The sequence below is a fragment of the Scyliorhinus torazame genome, chromosome 19 (assembly GCF_047496885.1).
Source record: "Scyliorhinus torazame isolate Kashiwa2021f chromosome 19, sScyTor2.1, whole genome shotgun sequence".
In the NCBI taxonomy this organism is placed as follows: Eukaryota; Metazoa; Chordata; class Chondrichthyes; order Carcharhiniformes; family Scyliorhinidae; genus Scyliorhinus; species Scyliorhinus torazame.
The window spans coordinates 64,420,659-64,438,946 of NC_092725.1; the positions used below are offsets into that span (position 1 = coordinate 64,420,659).

Genomic DNA, 18,288 nt, shown 5'->3' on the forward strand with positions numbered 1-18,288 from the left:
ATAAACACAGTAATTTAACCTATATTTAGACACGAATAATAAACACAGGAGAGAGGAATTTAATGAGATGTGTAGAGTTCAGGAAAGGTTCAATAGTGCGTGAAATCAGCAACAAATATTCTTAGGTTTTTGCATCCCAAGTTGGTTGGCTCTGAAGGTGATTTGTGCACTCCATGCATGGAGAGGCTTTAATGCTTGTGACAACTATAACAACAAATAGGCCAAGTTATCCAATCTAAACTCCTTAAGCCGTTCTTCACAGGAGAACTTTTATTGGATACCGATTAAGAAGGTGTTGTCAGCTACACTTCGATCAAGCTAAAAGGATTGCTGAATTTTTCCCAGTTCGATATCCTCCTGGACAAGTAGATTAGACAGAGAAAAAGAAGTTCTATTGAAGGAGATTCGGTATGAAAGTGGAGGTCATATAATCATTACTGTGGTGACTTAATAATAATAATCTTTATTGTCACAAGAAGGCTTACATTATCACTGCAATGAAGTTGCTGTGTAAAACCCCTAGTCGCCGCATTCCGGCACCTGTTCGGGTACACAGAGGGAGAATTCAGAATGTCCAAATTACCTAACAGCATGTCTTTCAGGACTTGTGGGAGGAAACCGGAGCACCTGGAGGAAACACGCGCACACACGGGGAGAGCTTGCAGACTCCACACAGACAGTGACCCAAGCCGATATTCGAACCTGGGATGCTGGAGCTGTGAAGCAACAGTACTAGCCACTGTGCTACCATGCCACCCGACTTAAAATGAATGCTGCACTTGTCCACTCAGTGGCAAGTAGGGTAGCAAGGAAATAAAGATGTACGCTAGAGATGCTGAATTTGAAGAAAATATATGACTGCCTCTTTCTTATTTAGCCATAATTGCTGACTGTAAAGGCTGATGGGATTAAACAATCTGACATTGTTATTTTCACCTCTTAACCACCATTGTAACAAAACATCAGTGCATTAAACATGTCTGTTTTTAAATCCCCTTCATTCCCAGATACTTCCAGATAACATGTCAACAATCGGACATTTGAGATTCTTGTCGTGTGAAGATTGAATTTGGTAGCCAAGACACAGTCACTCTGAGTAAATACCAGATGTGAAGAAATAAAACCAGGAAACCAAAGCTTCGTGGACATGAAATTAGGAACGATTCTATGAAGTGACATTTAAAAAGAGAGGTTAAAATTGCATTCAAATCATCAAGGCCCTTTTTACGTACCAAATGTAAAATTGTAAAACTGATTGCAGCCACTGGTAGCGATGTACTATGCTGTACAGTCATTGAACGACAACGTTTCTTTCCGACACCTTGGTGGAAATGTGCTTGGCCCTCACGAGAGTGGACAAAACTTGCAACTGATCTACAAATCTTGTATGGGATCAAGATTATCAAAAATTATGACCCAGTTAAAAGTCTGCTCCTGGTGTGTTTTGTATTTGTTATGAACAGCTGGCAAATCTCCCGTGCTTAGCGTAAGCCAGGGGTACGTTGTTTGGATCAGGAAGGAGCACTACAACATGCAATACGCATTTTATTGTTCTGCTGCAAAGACTCCTGTTTTGCGTAACCTGTCCCGTCCCTTTTAAGATCACACATTGACAAGAAAAAAGACCAGAGACTGAACTGGACCAGTCATATTATAATAATAATAATCATTATTGTCACAAGTAGACTTGCATTATCATTGCAATGCCGTTACTGTGAAAAGCCCCTAGTCGCCATATTCCGGCCCTGTTCGGGTACACTGAGGGAGAATTTAGAATGTCCAAATGACGTAACAGCACGTCTTTCGGGATTTGTGGGAGGAAACCGGAACACCCGCAGGAAACCCATGCAGATATGTGGAGAACGTGCAGACTCCGTACAGACAGTGACCAAAGCTGGGAATCGAACCTGGGACCCTGGCGCTGTGAAGCAACAGTGCTAACCACCGTATTATCGTGGCGACAATGACAGGTCAGAGGCTGGGAACTCTGTGTAGAGCAACTCACCACCTGACATTCAAAGTCTGCCCACCATCTACAAGGCACAGTCAGCAATGTAATGGAAATACTCTGTTTGCCTGGATGAGTGCAGTTCCAACAATACTCAAGAAACTCAACATCCATGGCAAAGCAGCCCACTTGATTAACACCCCACTTGTTCAGCACCTCATCCACCACCTTCAAAATTCATTCCCTCCACCACCAATGCGCAGTGACAGCAGTGTGTACCATCTACAAGATGCGCCGCAGCAACTCAATCAAGGTCCCATGACAGCACCTTCTAAACTCATGATCTCTACCCCCAGAAGGATAAGGACAGCAGATACATGGGAACACTGCCAGCTGCAAGTTACCCTCCACGCCACATGCCATCCTGATTTGGAAATATATTGCCGTTCCATCACTATCGCTGGGTCAAAATCTTGGAATTTCCTTCCTAACAGAACAGCGAGTGTACCTACAGCACATGGACTGCAGCTGTTTAAGAAGACAACTCGCCAACACCTTCTCAAGGGCAATTAAGGATGAGCAATAAGTGCTGGGCTAGCCAGTGACGCCTACATCCCATGAAACAGTTCTAATTTTCAAAAAGTTCTAATTGCTGTGCATTCCTGAGGTCAATTTGAGGCCGTAAATAACAGCAGGAAATCATTTTTCTTCTTTTTATATATTTTAAAGATGTGATGCGGACCTTTGCATGCGTGACTGTCACTTCCAAAACTTTAACATATCTATAAAAAGGTTGTGAGAAAATATGATTAACTGCACCACGCTTACAGTGGATGTTAGAAACAATAACCGTTATATTCTGATAGCAAGAAAAGTTTGTAATTTATGTCTAATTCTTACATAGTATACTGATTTTTCTTTAACATGTTCACTAAAAGTATGGATGTTATGATAGTCATGCACAGGAGAAGAAAGCAATAGATTTAAGTTAATGAAAAGATTTTTTTTTAACCACGACTGTTTATGTGTTTTAAATTTTGGAAGCAGTTTAAGAAAGGGTGCGTGTGGGTACAGCTTAAAAGTCCAATATAGTCAGCTAAAGTGTAAGTTTATTTTGGGACGCCCTCGGAATCAAAAGATTTCTCTGGCAAAAGTGAGCAATAGCAAGAATATGCAAACACTGTAACACCATATACTGCCCTCAACTCCATAACCCTGGAAAATCTGTTAACCTTTTCTTGCTGAAAATTGTAGTTTCATGTGCTACAGTGGTCAATTAATTGTTTTCCTTACAGACTGCCTCCTTTTATGATTAGTGGTCCAGGACAATCTTAAAAATGACCGAACGACGTTAAGTCTCGAAATATATGTGGTTATTAATGTTTGGCAAGACGACCAATTGTTTTCTTCTGCATTCAGCCCATTTGTTGGTGGGCAACCCTGCGTTTTTGGGTTGGAGCAGTTTTTAATCGTCAGCGTTCAATTCGACATGACAGGACAAGTGTCAAGTATGGGAATCAAACAACACACCTGCAGCAATCTCTCACTGTGAATATCTGAAGAGCTTCTCTATTTTTAATTGTCAAGTTCTGAAAAAGTATAGTATTGGATATTGATTGTAAAGTAACTTATTTTTGCATTACCAATTTTCAGTAAATTGAGGCACAGCAAACTCTTGAATTCAGCCAGATCCTTGAAATAAATGGGAGAAATTGGCCTGTGGGAGCCTGCTCGAAGGTCGACTGCACACATTCTGCACTGAAGCAGCTTTGCATTCTCACTGATACAGCTGTGTAATGTGTCTTGGGTGTGAAGTCATTCAGATTGATTTCTTGTGGAGTTGTGCGAGACCTTGTCTAGCGTGAAGTAATTTTTAATATTAACAAAGACCCAACTGCTCCACTGCACCTGTGATCCAAGGCCAGAGAGTGACCCCGGGCTAACAGTCTAAATTGGATCCACCTGTTAACTTACTGATTGATAACCTTGCCTTTGCTGGGAATATAGCCCACCAATGAAGGGGTGGAAAAGTTTGCTTCAGTCTTCATCAGAATATTTCCATATTCATAGTAAGTGTCTGACATCTTTGTTGGTTATCATCATTTGCAGTCCCCCAAAACAAGAATGACATCTGTCGGGCTTCATGATTCGTGTGTCCTCCGGTAATTCAGCAGACCAATCCTGAAGCCTCAGGTCTTTGGGCAGAGAGGACAAGAGTTACCGTGAGGAAGCCGAGTTCTCGCCATGGTACTGTGCACTCGCTCTCTTTCTCTTTCTCTCTCTCACTCTCATTCCACTTATGTCACTTCTCCATAGCTGAGTTTATGCAGTCAGTTTCAGGCTTGTTGGATTACATGCACAGGTATCAATTTGCCCACTTTTGAATGAGGCCATCAAAGTGTTAAAAACATTTATCTGCCCTCGCTGAGATTGGATGCCACTCTTAGGCTGTGAAAGGGGGATCTTCTTCAGAAGCCAATTATTTGTCATGCTGCCGTAGTGCCCAGGCCAGCAGGGTTAATTCCGAATGATCATGGTTACGGTGCTGGAGGAATTTGGCTTTGATGAGGATGCCGGAGTTTGATTGCCTGTCTTTCCCTTTGATCAAGTATTCTGTGGAGACTGCTGATGTAATATCTCCAGTGCCTGGAGGTGCCTTTAGTAGGTGGCCTTAAGTCTCAATACTATACAGAAGGGTGGTGTCAACAACAGTGTTGTGGACTAATACGTTCATCCTCATAAGGAGATCTCTGTTGTTGAAGACCTGAATATTTGGAAGGCTGCTTTGGCACAGTTCGTTCTGTGCTGGATCTCCTTTGGTGACCTTTTGAGGAATGTAGGTGCTGAGATATAGGAAGTGTTCAAGGACTTCTAAAGTCTTCCCAACCAATAACAGCAGCAGAAATTGATGGTGCTTATACTGGGGAGGACTGGCATCTTGCTGATGTTGAGTGAAATACCAATCCTTTTGGGTGCAGAGTTGGAAGAAGCTGAGGGTATTTGGAATGTTGTTTGGAGTGCGCGCCACAATTGCGCAGTTCAGTTGTCAACATATTGTAAGTTGTGAATATGCTGGAGGGTCACTTAGTCTTGGCTCTCAACCTGTTGATGTTGAAAAGCTTCCTATCGAGTCTAACGCAATCATGACTGCTTGTGGAGTTGGTCATGAATAGGTCCTGTGACCACGTGGAGGTAGATAGTGAAGAGAACTGATGCAATCACACAGCCTTACTTGACGCTCATCCAGATATGAAAAATCTCTTTCTCGAATCCATCCAAAGACTGGCTGCTGTCATACTAGCACATAGGAGTTGCAGGATAGTAATCCATCCAAGTCCCTGGAGGACTTTCCAAAGGAAGTCGCAGTTGATGGAGTCAAAGGCCTTTGTCAGATCAAGAAAGATCATATAGAGCTCGTTGTGTTGTTCCAGACACTTTGTTGAGCAACAAAGATCAAGTCTGCAGCTTCCCAGAATGTCTAAGCTGACAGATAAGTGGTGGTTCAGGAGAATTTGGGTGGGAATCTTCTCTCACCGATGGACAGATTCCAGAAATTAATTTATCACCTTCCTGAAACTGGTGTAACTTGGTGTGAGGTCTTTCAAATTGATTTTCTTATTGTCAAGTTGTGTGAAATCATGTCTACTGTGAAGTTCCCAGGTGTTTTGTTTCATAAAACACTCCCAGGTGTTTTGTTTTATAAAGCACAATGTTTAATGTTAATAAAGACCCAGCTGCTACAATATACTTAAGTGTCCCCAGGACAGAGAGTGACAGGGGACCAACAATCTAAATTGGATCCATCAGCCAACTTACCGATCTTGAAGGGGTGGAAAATTCTTGATTTAATTAAGCAACTTCAGTACTCATTCTGTTATGGATATGAAATGAAAATGAAAATGAAAATCGCTTATTGTCACAAGTAGGCTTCAAATGAAGTTCCTGTGAAAAGCCCCTCGTCGCCACATTCCGGCGCCTGTTCGGGGAGGCTGGTACGGCTGGTATTTTAGGTATACGAATATCGATCCACGTATGACCATTCCCACTCCCCATCCACCCTTCTCAAAAGTTAGTGTAAGATCCTCTGACTAAACATGCGCAACTCTCTAGCTATTGTATCAATGTTTACTGGCACTCGGAGTATGTTTTCTTTTGATTGGCTATACGTGAATAAGGATAGGGTTGTTGAAGTACTTCTGAATTCCAGAGGCAATGCAATGAGCAGTTGTTGGGCAATATAACACTGCACATGCCCCGTTGTGTGCGCACGTGAAGATTTATTGTATTAAGAGTTTGCAACTTTTAAAAATAAGTTTAGCAAACCTTTAAAAAGCATATGATTATAATATTTTGCAGTAACAACAGAATGGGTATTTTCCAAAATGAGGCACAAAATTAGTCTTGCGCAAGCTTTGCACTAAGTAAATGCAGTGGCTTATTAAACTTCAATGATCTAAAAGCAAAATTCTACATTTCAACTGTTCTTCAGGGAGAATAAATTGCAGTGCAGCTAATTAACAGTTTAAATGATGTGCTCCAATTGAGGTATCAGCAAAATGACATTTTTGAGGAAACAGTTGCAATTTTTGAACACTGCATACTACCACAAAGAAAACATTAAATTCATGTGTTAAAGGAAATTCGCAATAGGTGAAGTGATGGATTTAACAAATTTGTTTCTCAATTATAGATGAGGCAGATGAATAACAGCAATAATTTCATTCTATTACTAATCACTGTTTTGCAATGCACAAAATGATTGGTAACTGTTGCTCATTTTTCATTTGATATTTTATCTAACATCCAAACTAACATTATAGATGATATTATTAACATGCGTGTGTTAAAATAAGGCTTATTATTCCAAGGAAATTAGATAAGTTACCATTATTTAATAGTTAACAGTAGTCGATTACTTTCACAGCCAAGAATTTTTTTTTCATTGTGAAGCGCCATGCTTCCTCAGCAAAGTCTTTTTTTTGTCTAGTGTTGGAGAGTCACAAAGTTACCTTGGTTACTTGGCAGCATGAGCTTAAGTTTAATCAGTGATGTTCTATTATCAATTAGAAGATGGCCTGCTTGTGCCAGGGTAAGATGGAAAATTGTTTGTTCCTGAGGAGTGTCATAGGAATGCTGCAGCTGGCTTCAGCACTCAGTGGAGCCCCTCAGTGCAGTGGAAAGGTCAGACACTGTTCCTTACAGTTGATCATTATGCAGGATTATGTAGACGGTGGGTGAGGATAAGATCAGGCTTGGACGTGACGTCCACGACAGCCTGATAGCTTGATGGTAATTTGTGTTAAGTCTGTTGTGAATAATGGCATCTAGGGAGAGGCACTGGAAACTGCTTTCACCTGAGGTAGTTGGCACCTTGGGGAGATGAGGATAGAAAACTAAAACAAAAAAGTTGAATTGGAAAGACAAAATGTCCATTCTCCTCCTTTGAATCCCTAAAAAAAAATAGTTAATACAGATGTCTTCTATTACAACTAAGAATCGATTCTTGACTGTCAAATAGCCCTAAAACCTTAAAGCACTGTTGGAACAATAAGCTGCAAGATCACTTTTTAAGTAATCTGGTCACACAGTTTTGTGTAAGCTAGAATCTCGAGTGCTGCTGATACCATTTACTGCAGTACCCGATTTTAGGATTGCAGAACCAGTGTCACCTATGCTTCTAAAGTGATTGATGCCTCTTCGTATAGAGCAGCTTTAATTTTGCATTTTAATTTCTGAAGAGAGGTATCAACTAACTGGAGGAAGGATGTATCAAGTCACTTTGACCTTTGGTTCCAATTACAAGGAGTCCTCAGTTCCGATTGCAAGAAGTCCTCAGTTCTCAACCTCGTTGTTTGAAAACCTATCTTTCGAAAGTTTCAGAAAATGGTCCAGGTACCAGCACAGTTTGTTACCTGGATAGGAACAGGAAATATGGCAGAAACAAATCAGTTGGTCTGGACGCGAGGGACTCAGCATAACTGTCAGTACATTGGAGGGGAGAAAGCAGTTTTACAAAAATTGAAAGTTATCAGTTATGAGCTGCTCATTTAGAAGACACATTCAATCTTGGTGTGCAATTTTCTCTGGATGTTGTTTCTTTAAAACTTCACTTTCTGTTGTGTATGTGTGTACATGTGAAGGAATGTACATTTAATTGTACTGAATATTACTTGCTGCTATAGGTAAATTGGATGTAGATGAACCTAGTTCTGGAGCAACATATAGGAACAAAGATATACAGAGCAAACCGGAATGAAGAAGCTGCTGGTGCAGCAACAAGAGTAGTTGACCATCCCTGACTTATTCCTTCCACCACCATTTTACTCTGTGATTATATTTTGTGACTGTTTGTCCTGAAGATGATTCAGGAAGTAAAACAAAAAATGTTCTAAAGATTCCTCTGGGTGGCAGTGACAAGCCATAGAGTATTGTACTGACAGCCACATTACGTGCAACAGTCAATAAAGCCATCCAAACTTGAAGCTCTGTGCATGGTGTCTCTGTTGTAGATTGTAGAATTAATTTTTGTTTAGTAAATTTTCACCTTAGTTCTTTAGAAAGTTTTAGACTTTAAACTGAAGAATGAATTGTATTAGATGGCATTTACAACCCCCATCCTCCAAACCCCCATTATATTGATTCTTCATATTTCCATGAAGGGGACAGTACTGTCCATATCACTGGAAAGTAGTCCTCAAAGATTACAATTTTAGACTACTCTATTTCTTTGACCTTTTCTATTTCTTTGACCGTTACATAATCAAGCATCATATTGTTCAGTTTTGAACATCAATCCCCCTATCCCTATATTCAAATTGTTGCTGTATAACAATGAAAGAAGTGGTTGAAGAAAGATTCCTGTAGGGTAGAGCTATCCACTTCCAAGCACTCAGAAGCTGCCCCTGGCTTTTACTCTTCCCTCCCTTCCAATCTAAAATTTGTTATGGTTCTCTAGCTGGCCAAATAATCCAAAGATCACACCTTTAAAATAGCAGCTTGAGATTAGCATTCCATTTTTAAAAATCTCCTTACCCAGTCTGACCTTTGGATGACTTCAGTGCCATACCAAGATGCTCAAGTGCTCCGCTTCAAACAATCTGGTTGTATCAAAGAGTTTTGCAGCACTTCAAGATGAAGGCCTAGTAGAATCTGCTTAAGGTAAACACAGCTGGGCAATTAACAGCCTTGCCATATCGCAAAAACGAATTTCAAAAACCTGATTTAATACAATTTGCAACTTTTTCTAATTCCATGACTGTTAAATTCCCCACCTCCTGCTGTTATTGTCAAAGGCTTTCAAAATGCCACCACTTTCGTTCACCAGCTTTTACGTTTGTCAAGCAAAATGTTCCTATTTGCATCCCATCTTAGTGTTTTGCATTCTTTTCTCTTTTCCTAGATATGTAGTAATATACATAAGTAAAGAATCCCTATCACCAATGTTAATCTAAACTAATTGACCTGTAATTTATTGGATTATCTTGGCATGATGCAGTGGACTCAAATTAAAGTCCGCTGAATGGCACGTTTAGCGGAGTCTTTTTTGGCACTGTCCAATGGCATTTTGCTGTATTTTTTGGCCTCGAGATTTTCTCTGCTGAGACCACACTTGGAGGAAGTTCCTGCTGGGGAGCTGATAGGCTCCTCGTAGATGGGCGGCATTTTGTCTGGCAGCCCCAATCTCTCGCCCTTTCCCACCTTCCCTTCCTCCTTCCCTTCCCCCACCTGCTTTTGACTACCCCCAGTGCCCCCTCATCCCCTACTTTTTGGGAGGCCCTGGGAACCCCCCATTACCTGGTAAGGCCCCCCTCCCCGGGCCTGATCTCTGGCAGTGCTAACCTGGGTATGCTGGGACTGCCAGGATGGCTGTGCCAAGTTGTCCAGGTGCAAGCGGGAAAGTCAGGGTGCCCGCTGCCTCATTCCCGACTACGCAGGGGTCTGCAATGGCCAGGTGCCATTCTGACTGGTCCACATTTGTGTGCCAGATGGATCTGGTGAACATATACATTTAAATATGCTGACCTGGATCACACCCAGTGAGGGAGAGATTCAGATTGCGACGCCATATGAGATTCAGTTGAATCTGACAAATAGTTTTGCACATCACTAATCACGTGAGAGGCCTTTTGCGAGATTCAACAGCCTCATTCTGACACCAAGCTGGGTGCGACGAAGCTGCTGAATCGTGCTGTTTCTTTCCCACTATTCAGCGCTGTAACACCCAATTAGTCTCAATCAGACTCAAATATTGGGGGAGATTTTCATCTGGCAGAATAAGAGTGTTTTAGCTGCCCTTGATCTAAAATTGGATGTCAGATCTAAACCGGTAGATTAAACCGAAGCTGTGACTAACCAAGAGAATGGGAGGAGAGGTCAACTAAGATGTCTGAATAAATTTGGAAGCTGACCCCCATTTCTGAAGATGACATAGTGCAAGGATACCTCCAGGTCTGAAGGTAATGATGTGTGGGGAGAAAAGCTGTTGCTAGACATTTTCTGGCTGCAATGTGATGGATAATAGTGAAATGAAGCTACGTCCTCTAATGACACCTCCACTGTCCCCATCTGGAAAGCGGAGGCACTGGAACAAGACAATATGGTGTCACAACCAGGAGGGGGTGAAATGATCCCAATCCTCATTTGATTGTAACAGGATTTGCTTTCAGAATTGAGAGGGGATATGCTTCTGAAAGTGCCCCACTGTTTGTGTTGACGTCGTGGAGAATAGCTCGAGCAGGTTTTCTTGTGTTAAACAAAGGACAATTATTGGAACTCTTCCTAAGCTAATTAAAACGTAACAGCATTCATATGCACCTGGGCCCATGCACACTCGTATAGGTGGTAAACGGATAGGCTTAAGGATCTTGCAGTTCATGAAAGAAATTAATGAGAAGGTTAGCTGTCCCTTGCTAGGTCTTTTAAGCGGTGATTTGACATTGAAGCCATTCAGCTTAGCTGTTCCCCTGGGTACAGTCATACGGAGCAAAATTCCACTTTCAAAAGATCTTGGTTAGCAGTCAAGTTCTTTTCATATTACTTTACAAACCGGATGCAGTATTTCCAGAGAAAGAAGGCACCTGGCTTCTTCAGCCAAAAAACGACGTAATGCACATGCACATACAAATACTGTTTTACTGCAGTATTGTCTATTTCACTATTTCCTCTGTTGGGCATGGGTTTGCATGACATACCTTATACTGCTACTGTATTCCAGAGAGGTTTCATTAGGTCATGCCTGTTGCAATTGTTGTTTCCGAACAGGGTAACTACATTTTGAAGTATCCTCGTGGAAACATTTGCAAAATCTCTGTTATGAAGAGTCAGGAGATGGGCGTCTTTCATGCTCCTTGCGGGGTTGTGGGGGGAGGGGGGGGGGGGGGAATGTCTGGCTTTGTACAATGTGAAATCCAACTTTGTACAGTGTGAAACTGTGTTTCGTAGCAGCTCAGCCTGCCTGGGCTGTTCTTTTAAAACAAAAAAACACAATTGCCTGTACGGGGTTCCAGTTTAAAATCCGGCCAGTGAAAATAAATCATATCTTCGAAAAGCACATCCTCGTGGCAATGGTAAGATTAATACGATGGTACATTGAGGGTTAAAGCTACATTTGAATACACTGATGCACAACAGATAGGTAATTGCCAATTTAAGTAAGCTTGTTTGATAATGCTGACAGAAATTCTATCTAAATTCTACTCTGAATGCACCTCTGTACCAGAAGCATCGCCACAGTCTCAGAACAACTTACACGTTCCACACAGCAATTGGCTTTCCCGGGCTGGCTCTTCTCAGGTAAACTCCCTGGAGTACGTGCAACAGAATCTAACCGTCAAAATCTTGCAGACGTGTTAAGTTTTAAAGAGCTTTAACATACGAGAGGAGAAAATGGATTTCTGGATCTCATCAATTTAGACTTGTGCGTGTGTGTCACAACACCAGAGCCGCGAGCAGCTTTCTGCATCCTTAGCAAAAGTCAATGTGACTAGTGTTCTGCTGGGACGAATGCTGTTTGACGGACGAAAATGAAGGCTGTGAATTTGATGCATTAGGGATGTCGATGGAAAGATGTCTTACCCAATCAGAAAAAGTAATGGGATTTTTAATCCTGGAAAAGCCCGGACCAACATGACTATCCCTCAGAAGGACTATCGCTCCTGCTACCCCCACCCCACCCCCTAACTCAATTGAAACCGAGAAACTGAGGCGAAATTTCCTGGACATCCTCAATGCAGATTATTATTATTAAACCCACTTTGCTCACAGGAGTGCTGGAACATTCCTGCCAGTGCCTGGTGATTAATACAGTGCCGAGTTATATGTGAACCTTTGAAATGAAGAATGAGACGAGAATGGGAATCCAAAATACCGCAACAAATAAAAGTACTCACTCGTAGCACAGTGGCCAGGGATAGGACCAACAATGTCTCAGCCCATTTTACCAAAGAGAGAAAAGTGGGTAGGGCAGCACGGTAGCACAGTGGTTAGCACTGTTGCTTCACAGCGCCAGGTCCCAGGTTCGATTCCCGGCTTGGATCACTGTCTGTGCTGAGTCTGCACGTTCTCCCCGTGCCTGCGTGGGTTTCCTCCGGGTGCTCCGGTTTCCTCCCACAAGTCCTGAAAGGCGCGCTTGTTAGGTGAATTGGACATTCTGAATTCTCCCTCGGTGTATCTGAACAGGCGCCAGAATGTGACGACTAGGGTTTTTTCACAGTAACTTCATTGCAGTGTTAATGTAAGCCTACTTTTGACAATAATGATTATTTTAAAAAAAGAATGATTAAAATGCAAGAATCGGATTTTTAAAAATGCTCACTAGTTCTGGTCGGCACTGCAGTACTATTATCCCACCATCTCATTGTCATGATATTCAGATAAACATCATGGTGCAAACACACATACACACTGATGGGCAGATCAACAGACCAATCAATACACACACAACATCACAGCCAAGAGCATACACACTATAAAACGGGGAACATGACACTTCCCGCTGATTCCAGCAGGAGACAGCTCAGGGCACAGAGCTCACAGCAAGACACTCAGACATTCACCATGTGCTGAGTGCTTCTCCAAGATAGTGTTAGGGCTAGGTCCACAGGTTAGAGGGTAATGAATGAACCACAGTAACCAGTTTACAGATGTTGTTATTGTTAGCAATAAAACTGAGTTGTACCATCCGCAACCGTGTTGGTTCATCTGTGTAGCAGAGCACCCAATACGACATAGTACCACGATTAGAACCCAATATCTGTGTGACCTACCTACGCATCTTAAGGAATCTGCCATCCTGCGCCATGGACTCCATCAGCCCACCGCGGCCGCTCCAAATCGCTGGAAACCTCGGCGTCAACTGGAAGCTGTTTAAACAGTGCTTCCAGTTCTTCCTAGAAGCCACAGAAAGGGAGACTGCTTCGGTCACCAGGACAATCGCCCTCCTCCTCTCCACGACAGGGCAACACACCATCCACATCTACAACTCCCCGGTGTTCACGGAAGGTGAGGACAAGACAAAGTACAAGACGGTCCTTCTCAAACTCGAGCAACACTTCAGCGTTGAGATAAATGAGAGTTTCGAGAGGTACCTCTTCCAGCAGCGCCTGCAGGGTAAGGCTGAGCCCTTTCAATCTTTCCTAACACACCTCCGTATCCTCACGCAGTCCTGCGGTTACGAGGCCACCTCCGAAGCCATGATTCGGGACCAGATTGTTTTTGGGGTCACCTCGGGCACCCTACGCCAGCAGCTCCTCAAAATTAAAAGCCTCACCGTAGCCACCGCCATCGAAGCCTGCGTCCTCCATGAAAACGCGACCAGCCGCTTCTCCCAATTCCAGGCGGCCGAATCGGCACGGCAGGGGTCCTACGCGGCCGAATCGGCAAACCAGGGGTCCTACGAGGCCAAGCGGGTCCAGGCGATTGAGTTCCTCCCAGCCCGCGGCCCGGATGAGGGCGGTCATTTCGCGCGCTTTACGCGACCTCCCGCGCTTGACACTCATGAATCAGGAGATAAAACCTTACAAAATCCCAAGAGATTTGGTATAGCAACCATGCCTTCGTCAACATAGTTTTAGTCAGATTACATTGTCCACTGATGAGTTTTATAAACTAAGAAGTTAGACAGAGCTCTGTACAAAGCTATATTACTGGATCTGAAAATGCTTTGCAAGCAACACTTTGTTATGCGTGTACATGTTAAAGAAGCATCCACCCTCCCAACACAAATGATACAATGCAAAAGGAGGCCATTCAGTCCATCATTCTCTGCTGGTCCCTTTCTAGAACTTTGCTATTGACTTGCCCACTCCTGCTCTTTCTCCAAACCTCTTTACCCTTCCCAAGTGTTCACCCAATTCCCTTTCACAAATTCTGCTTCCACCACCCTTCCAGCCAACATATTCAAGATTCATAATCAGAATTCATGATGAAGAAATGACTGGAAGGATAGGCTTTTACCAATAGATTAAATCAGACGCGAGGAGGCACGTGTGGTTATAAGGAGAAATACAATTCAGAGCTGTGGAATCCTAGTTATGCTTTCCAATTATAATTTAAAATCATTTGGATTATTTTCCATTCGATACACCTTCCAAATTTGAGCAGTGCATAGGAGGGCCAACTTGTAGAAAAAAGTAAAACCATAGGACAGCCCAAATTACACATTGCAGTAGATTCTACAAATAAAGGTGTCTGACAGTTCCAAACCCCTATTGTTCACAATTACTACCTGCAGTTCACAAACAACTAACACCATTCCCAACATCTTAAACTTGTACACGGGTAGAGGGAGGAGAAAAAACTTGCATGCAAAACTGGAACCAGCCAGGTGGTCCAAAGTCATTCCTTTGTTCCCATGGAGTCGTCTGTGGTCCAAAGTCATGCCGATGCTTTCATGGAACCCTCTGTGGTCCTGCATCGTAGAACATTTCTAAACAATATCAAATACAGACCTTCAGAAAAGAATAGGGCAATGAAGGTGACCAAACCTTAGGTGCCAGAGGTAGATAATGAATCCCTCTCCTTGCTCTACTCACGTGTAGCTTGATAACGAGAAAGCAGGCGCTCACGTCCTTTTCTCCAGCTGGACATGGAAATGAGGTGACATTTTCGGTTTTGGTTGGATCTATGATCCTGTGACCACTGACACATTATTCGCACAAGGTGTGGAAAAGTCTGGCTGCGTTTATTTTTCCCATATTGTCCTTCTGTGGAAAAGGGTGGTTCAGAGTACACCTCCACACCCTCACCAATGCAAGCAGCCCCATATCCTCCTTTCCACTCGCCAGTCCCCGTTGATAGAGATTTCAAGCCCCTTTTCCTCGAACTGCATTTGTGGAATCTTGACAAATGTTTTCCACTATCTCATTCCAACCTAACGCTGTGTTAATGAGTTAGGAGCTCCAGCAAGTTCCCTGGACACATAATTCACTTCCTGAGAGGGAGGATCAGTGCTTGGGGCCGACTGCTGCCACTAACAACAAAATAACTGCGTATGCTGGAAATCAGGAATTTAAAGAATAACAAAGTATTGGAAAAACTAGGAGCTCTGAAGAAGAGTCATTACGGATTCGAAACAGGGCAGCATAGTGGCAGAGTAGTTAGCACTGCTGCCTCATATCGCCAGAGACCCGGGTTTGATTCCAACCTCGGGTGACTGTCCTCCCGCAGTTCAAAGATGTGCAGGTTAGGTGGATTCGCCATGCTAAATTGGCCGTAGGCGCGATTGGCCATGCTAAATTGGCCCGAGGTGAGATTGATCATGCTAAATTGCACTTGGGTGAGAATATGGGGATATAGCGAGGGATTTTCTGAGGGTCGATGCAGAGTTGATGGGCCGAATGACCTCCTTCTGCTCTGTAGGGATTCTATGAAACGTTGACTGTGTTTCTCACTCCACAGATACTGACAGACCGATCTGCTGCGCCTCTCCAATCTTTCCTGTTTCCATTGCTGTCGTGCTCATCCTACTGGTGACGTTACGTTTTGGCAGTGGTTAGGAACACAATACTGAGGGTAGTTTATGAAAATATTGAGCTACACAAATAAATTCTGCAAGCCACTTCTTCATGTTAAAATAAACTGTCATTCCCCCATCATTCACAAAGGCATCTTTGAGCACAGGATTGGTGGACGACTCAACTTCAATGTACTTCCAGGGGCGGTGAGCATACCCAACAAAGATGGTGTTTGGAACCTCTACTGGAAACCCAGATTGTTATACATCCTTTCATGAATTTTAATTTTACCTTGAAATCACATTTCTCATATTGGCATGTCTGGTACAGATTGAATACAATATGTAATTCATTTATATCTTAATAGATAAAGAATTCAAATGTAACTTCGATATAAATATTAAGTTCAAATGGGAACTATGTTATCGCATAGATAGTAATGATTCTGGTAATGCATTTCTATTTTGTTACACATTATTCAGTTAAGTTAATAAGAGAGTGTAAACTGATGCTTCAAAGTATAATTCAATCAACAGGGCGAGGCAGCAGGTGATGGAGGGGGTCGTCTGGCCGGACTGTCTGCCATTCTTCCACGACTGTGTTTACGACCGTGTGCCCCTGGAGAAGGAATATGTGGTGTCCACGGACACCATTGAGGCCTTCCGTGCCTGGTGGGATCCGCAGGCACTGGATTACGTTATAGACTCTTTTCATCAAGTTTTGATTTGATGCTTGTCAAGTTTCTATTGCTCTTTGTTTTGTTTGATAAGTGCCCCTATCAGGAGCGGTCCCTTTTAATTTGTCCCTGTTTCTGTTAGTATATTAAGTTGATTGGACCCTATAAAAGTTCATTCGCGGCCGTGTGTCCCTGGAGAAGTAACATGCAGTGTCCACGGGCACATCCAGGCCTTTCGTGCCCGATGGGCTCCACAGGGTCTGGGGTGATTTACCGACCCCATTAATCACCTTTTAATTTGATGCTTTTTAAGTTTCAGTTGCTCTTAGTTTTTGGAGAGAACATTGAAGGGAAAGAATTGAACATTGTTAACAGTTTACCTATTTTGGATATCAAATGATTCCAAGAGATTTAAGATCTGTATACAGAAAGATTCTATTTTAATAATGTTTATCCATATTGAGAAAATGTAATTTACAGTATTCAATTAGCAAACTAACAACTTCTTTATATCCGGCACCTGCCTGGAAATGTGGAAAATTGCCCATTTATGTCCTTCACACCAAAAGCAGGACAAATCCAACCCGGCCATTTACCACCCTATCAGTCTATTCTTAATTATCAATCATGGAATAGTAGCTTATTATCTAAATGGAGAGAAACTTCAGAGTGCTTTGGTGCACAGGAATCTGGGTGTCCTCGTGCATGAATCGCAGAAAACTAGCATCCAGGTACAGTAAGTAGTAAGGAAGGCAAATGGAATTTTGGCCTTTATAGCTAAAGGAATGGGTATGAAAGTAGGGAAGTGTAGCTGTAACTGTACAGGGCATTGGTGAGGCTGCACCTAGAGTATTGTGTACAGTTTTGGTCCCCTTATTTCATCACTAGATTGATTCAAGAGATGAGGAGTTTTTCTTATGAAGAGAGATTGAGCAGTTTAGGCCGATAATCTCTTGAATTCAGAAAAATGAGAGGAGATCTAATTGAGGTATATAAGGTGCTAAAAGATATTGACAAAGCAGATACAGAGCAGATTCTTCCTCTTGTGGGGAAATCTAGAACGAGAGGTCATAGTGTTAGGATAAGGGATAGCACATTTAAAACAGAGATTAGGAGAAATCATTTCTCTCAAAGGGTTGTGAATGTGTGGAATTCACTACCTTAGAATGTGGTGGATGTTGGGACATTGAGTAAATTTAAGGAGGAGATTGATTTTTAATTGATAATGGGTTGAAGGGTAATGGCGAAAGGGCAGGAAAGTGGAGTTGAGGCTGAGAGGAGATCAGCCATGATTGTATTGAATGACGGAGCGAGCTTGAGGGGCTGAACTGCCTACTCCTGCTCCTAGTTCTTATATTCTTATGGAAGATGGAAGGGGGTCATCAACAGTGCTATCAGGTGGCACTTACTTAGCAATAACTTGCTCACTGATGCTCAGTTTGGATTCCGCCAGGGTCACTCAGCTCCTGACCTCATTACAGCCTTGGCTCAAACATGGACAAAAGAGCTGAACTCCAGATGTGAGGTAAGAGTGACTGCCCTTGACAACAAGGCAGCTTTTGATCAAGTGTGATATCAAGGGAACCGAGCAAAACTGGAGTCAATGGGAATCAGGGCGGAAACTCGCCACTGGTTAGAGTCATACCTAGCACAAAGGAAGATAATTGTGGTTGTTGGAGATCAGTCATCTCAGTCCTGGGACATTACTGCAG

The 18,288-nt window shown here is 42.7% G+C and overlaps 1 protein-coding gene across 3 annotated transcripts in view; it reads left to right on the plus strand.

The window, feature by feature from the left end:
• Positions 1-8,430, plus strand: part of LOC140396178 (zinc finger protein 800-like) — a 162,111-nt gene extending 153,681 nt beyond the window's left edge. The window contains exons 8-9 of one of the 3 annotated variants that reach the window (XR_011936475.1): positions 1,008-4,195; positions 8,131-8,430. Coding sequence is in view for 2 of the 3 variants with exons in the window: in XM_072484440.1 (XP_072340541.1) it covers positions 8,131-8,204 (74 nt within the window). In the remaining variant the exon portion in view is untranslated. Of the gene's footprint in view, positions 1-1,007 lie in introns of all 3 variants that reach the window. The other 2 variants (XM_072484441.1, XM_072484440.1) reach the window with 2 other exon arrangements.
• The last annotated feature ends 9,858 nt before the right edge of the window (positions 8,431-18,288 follow it).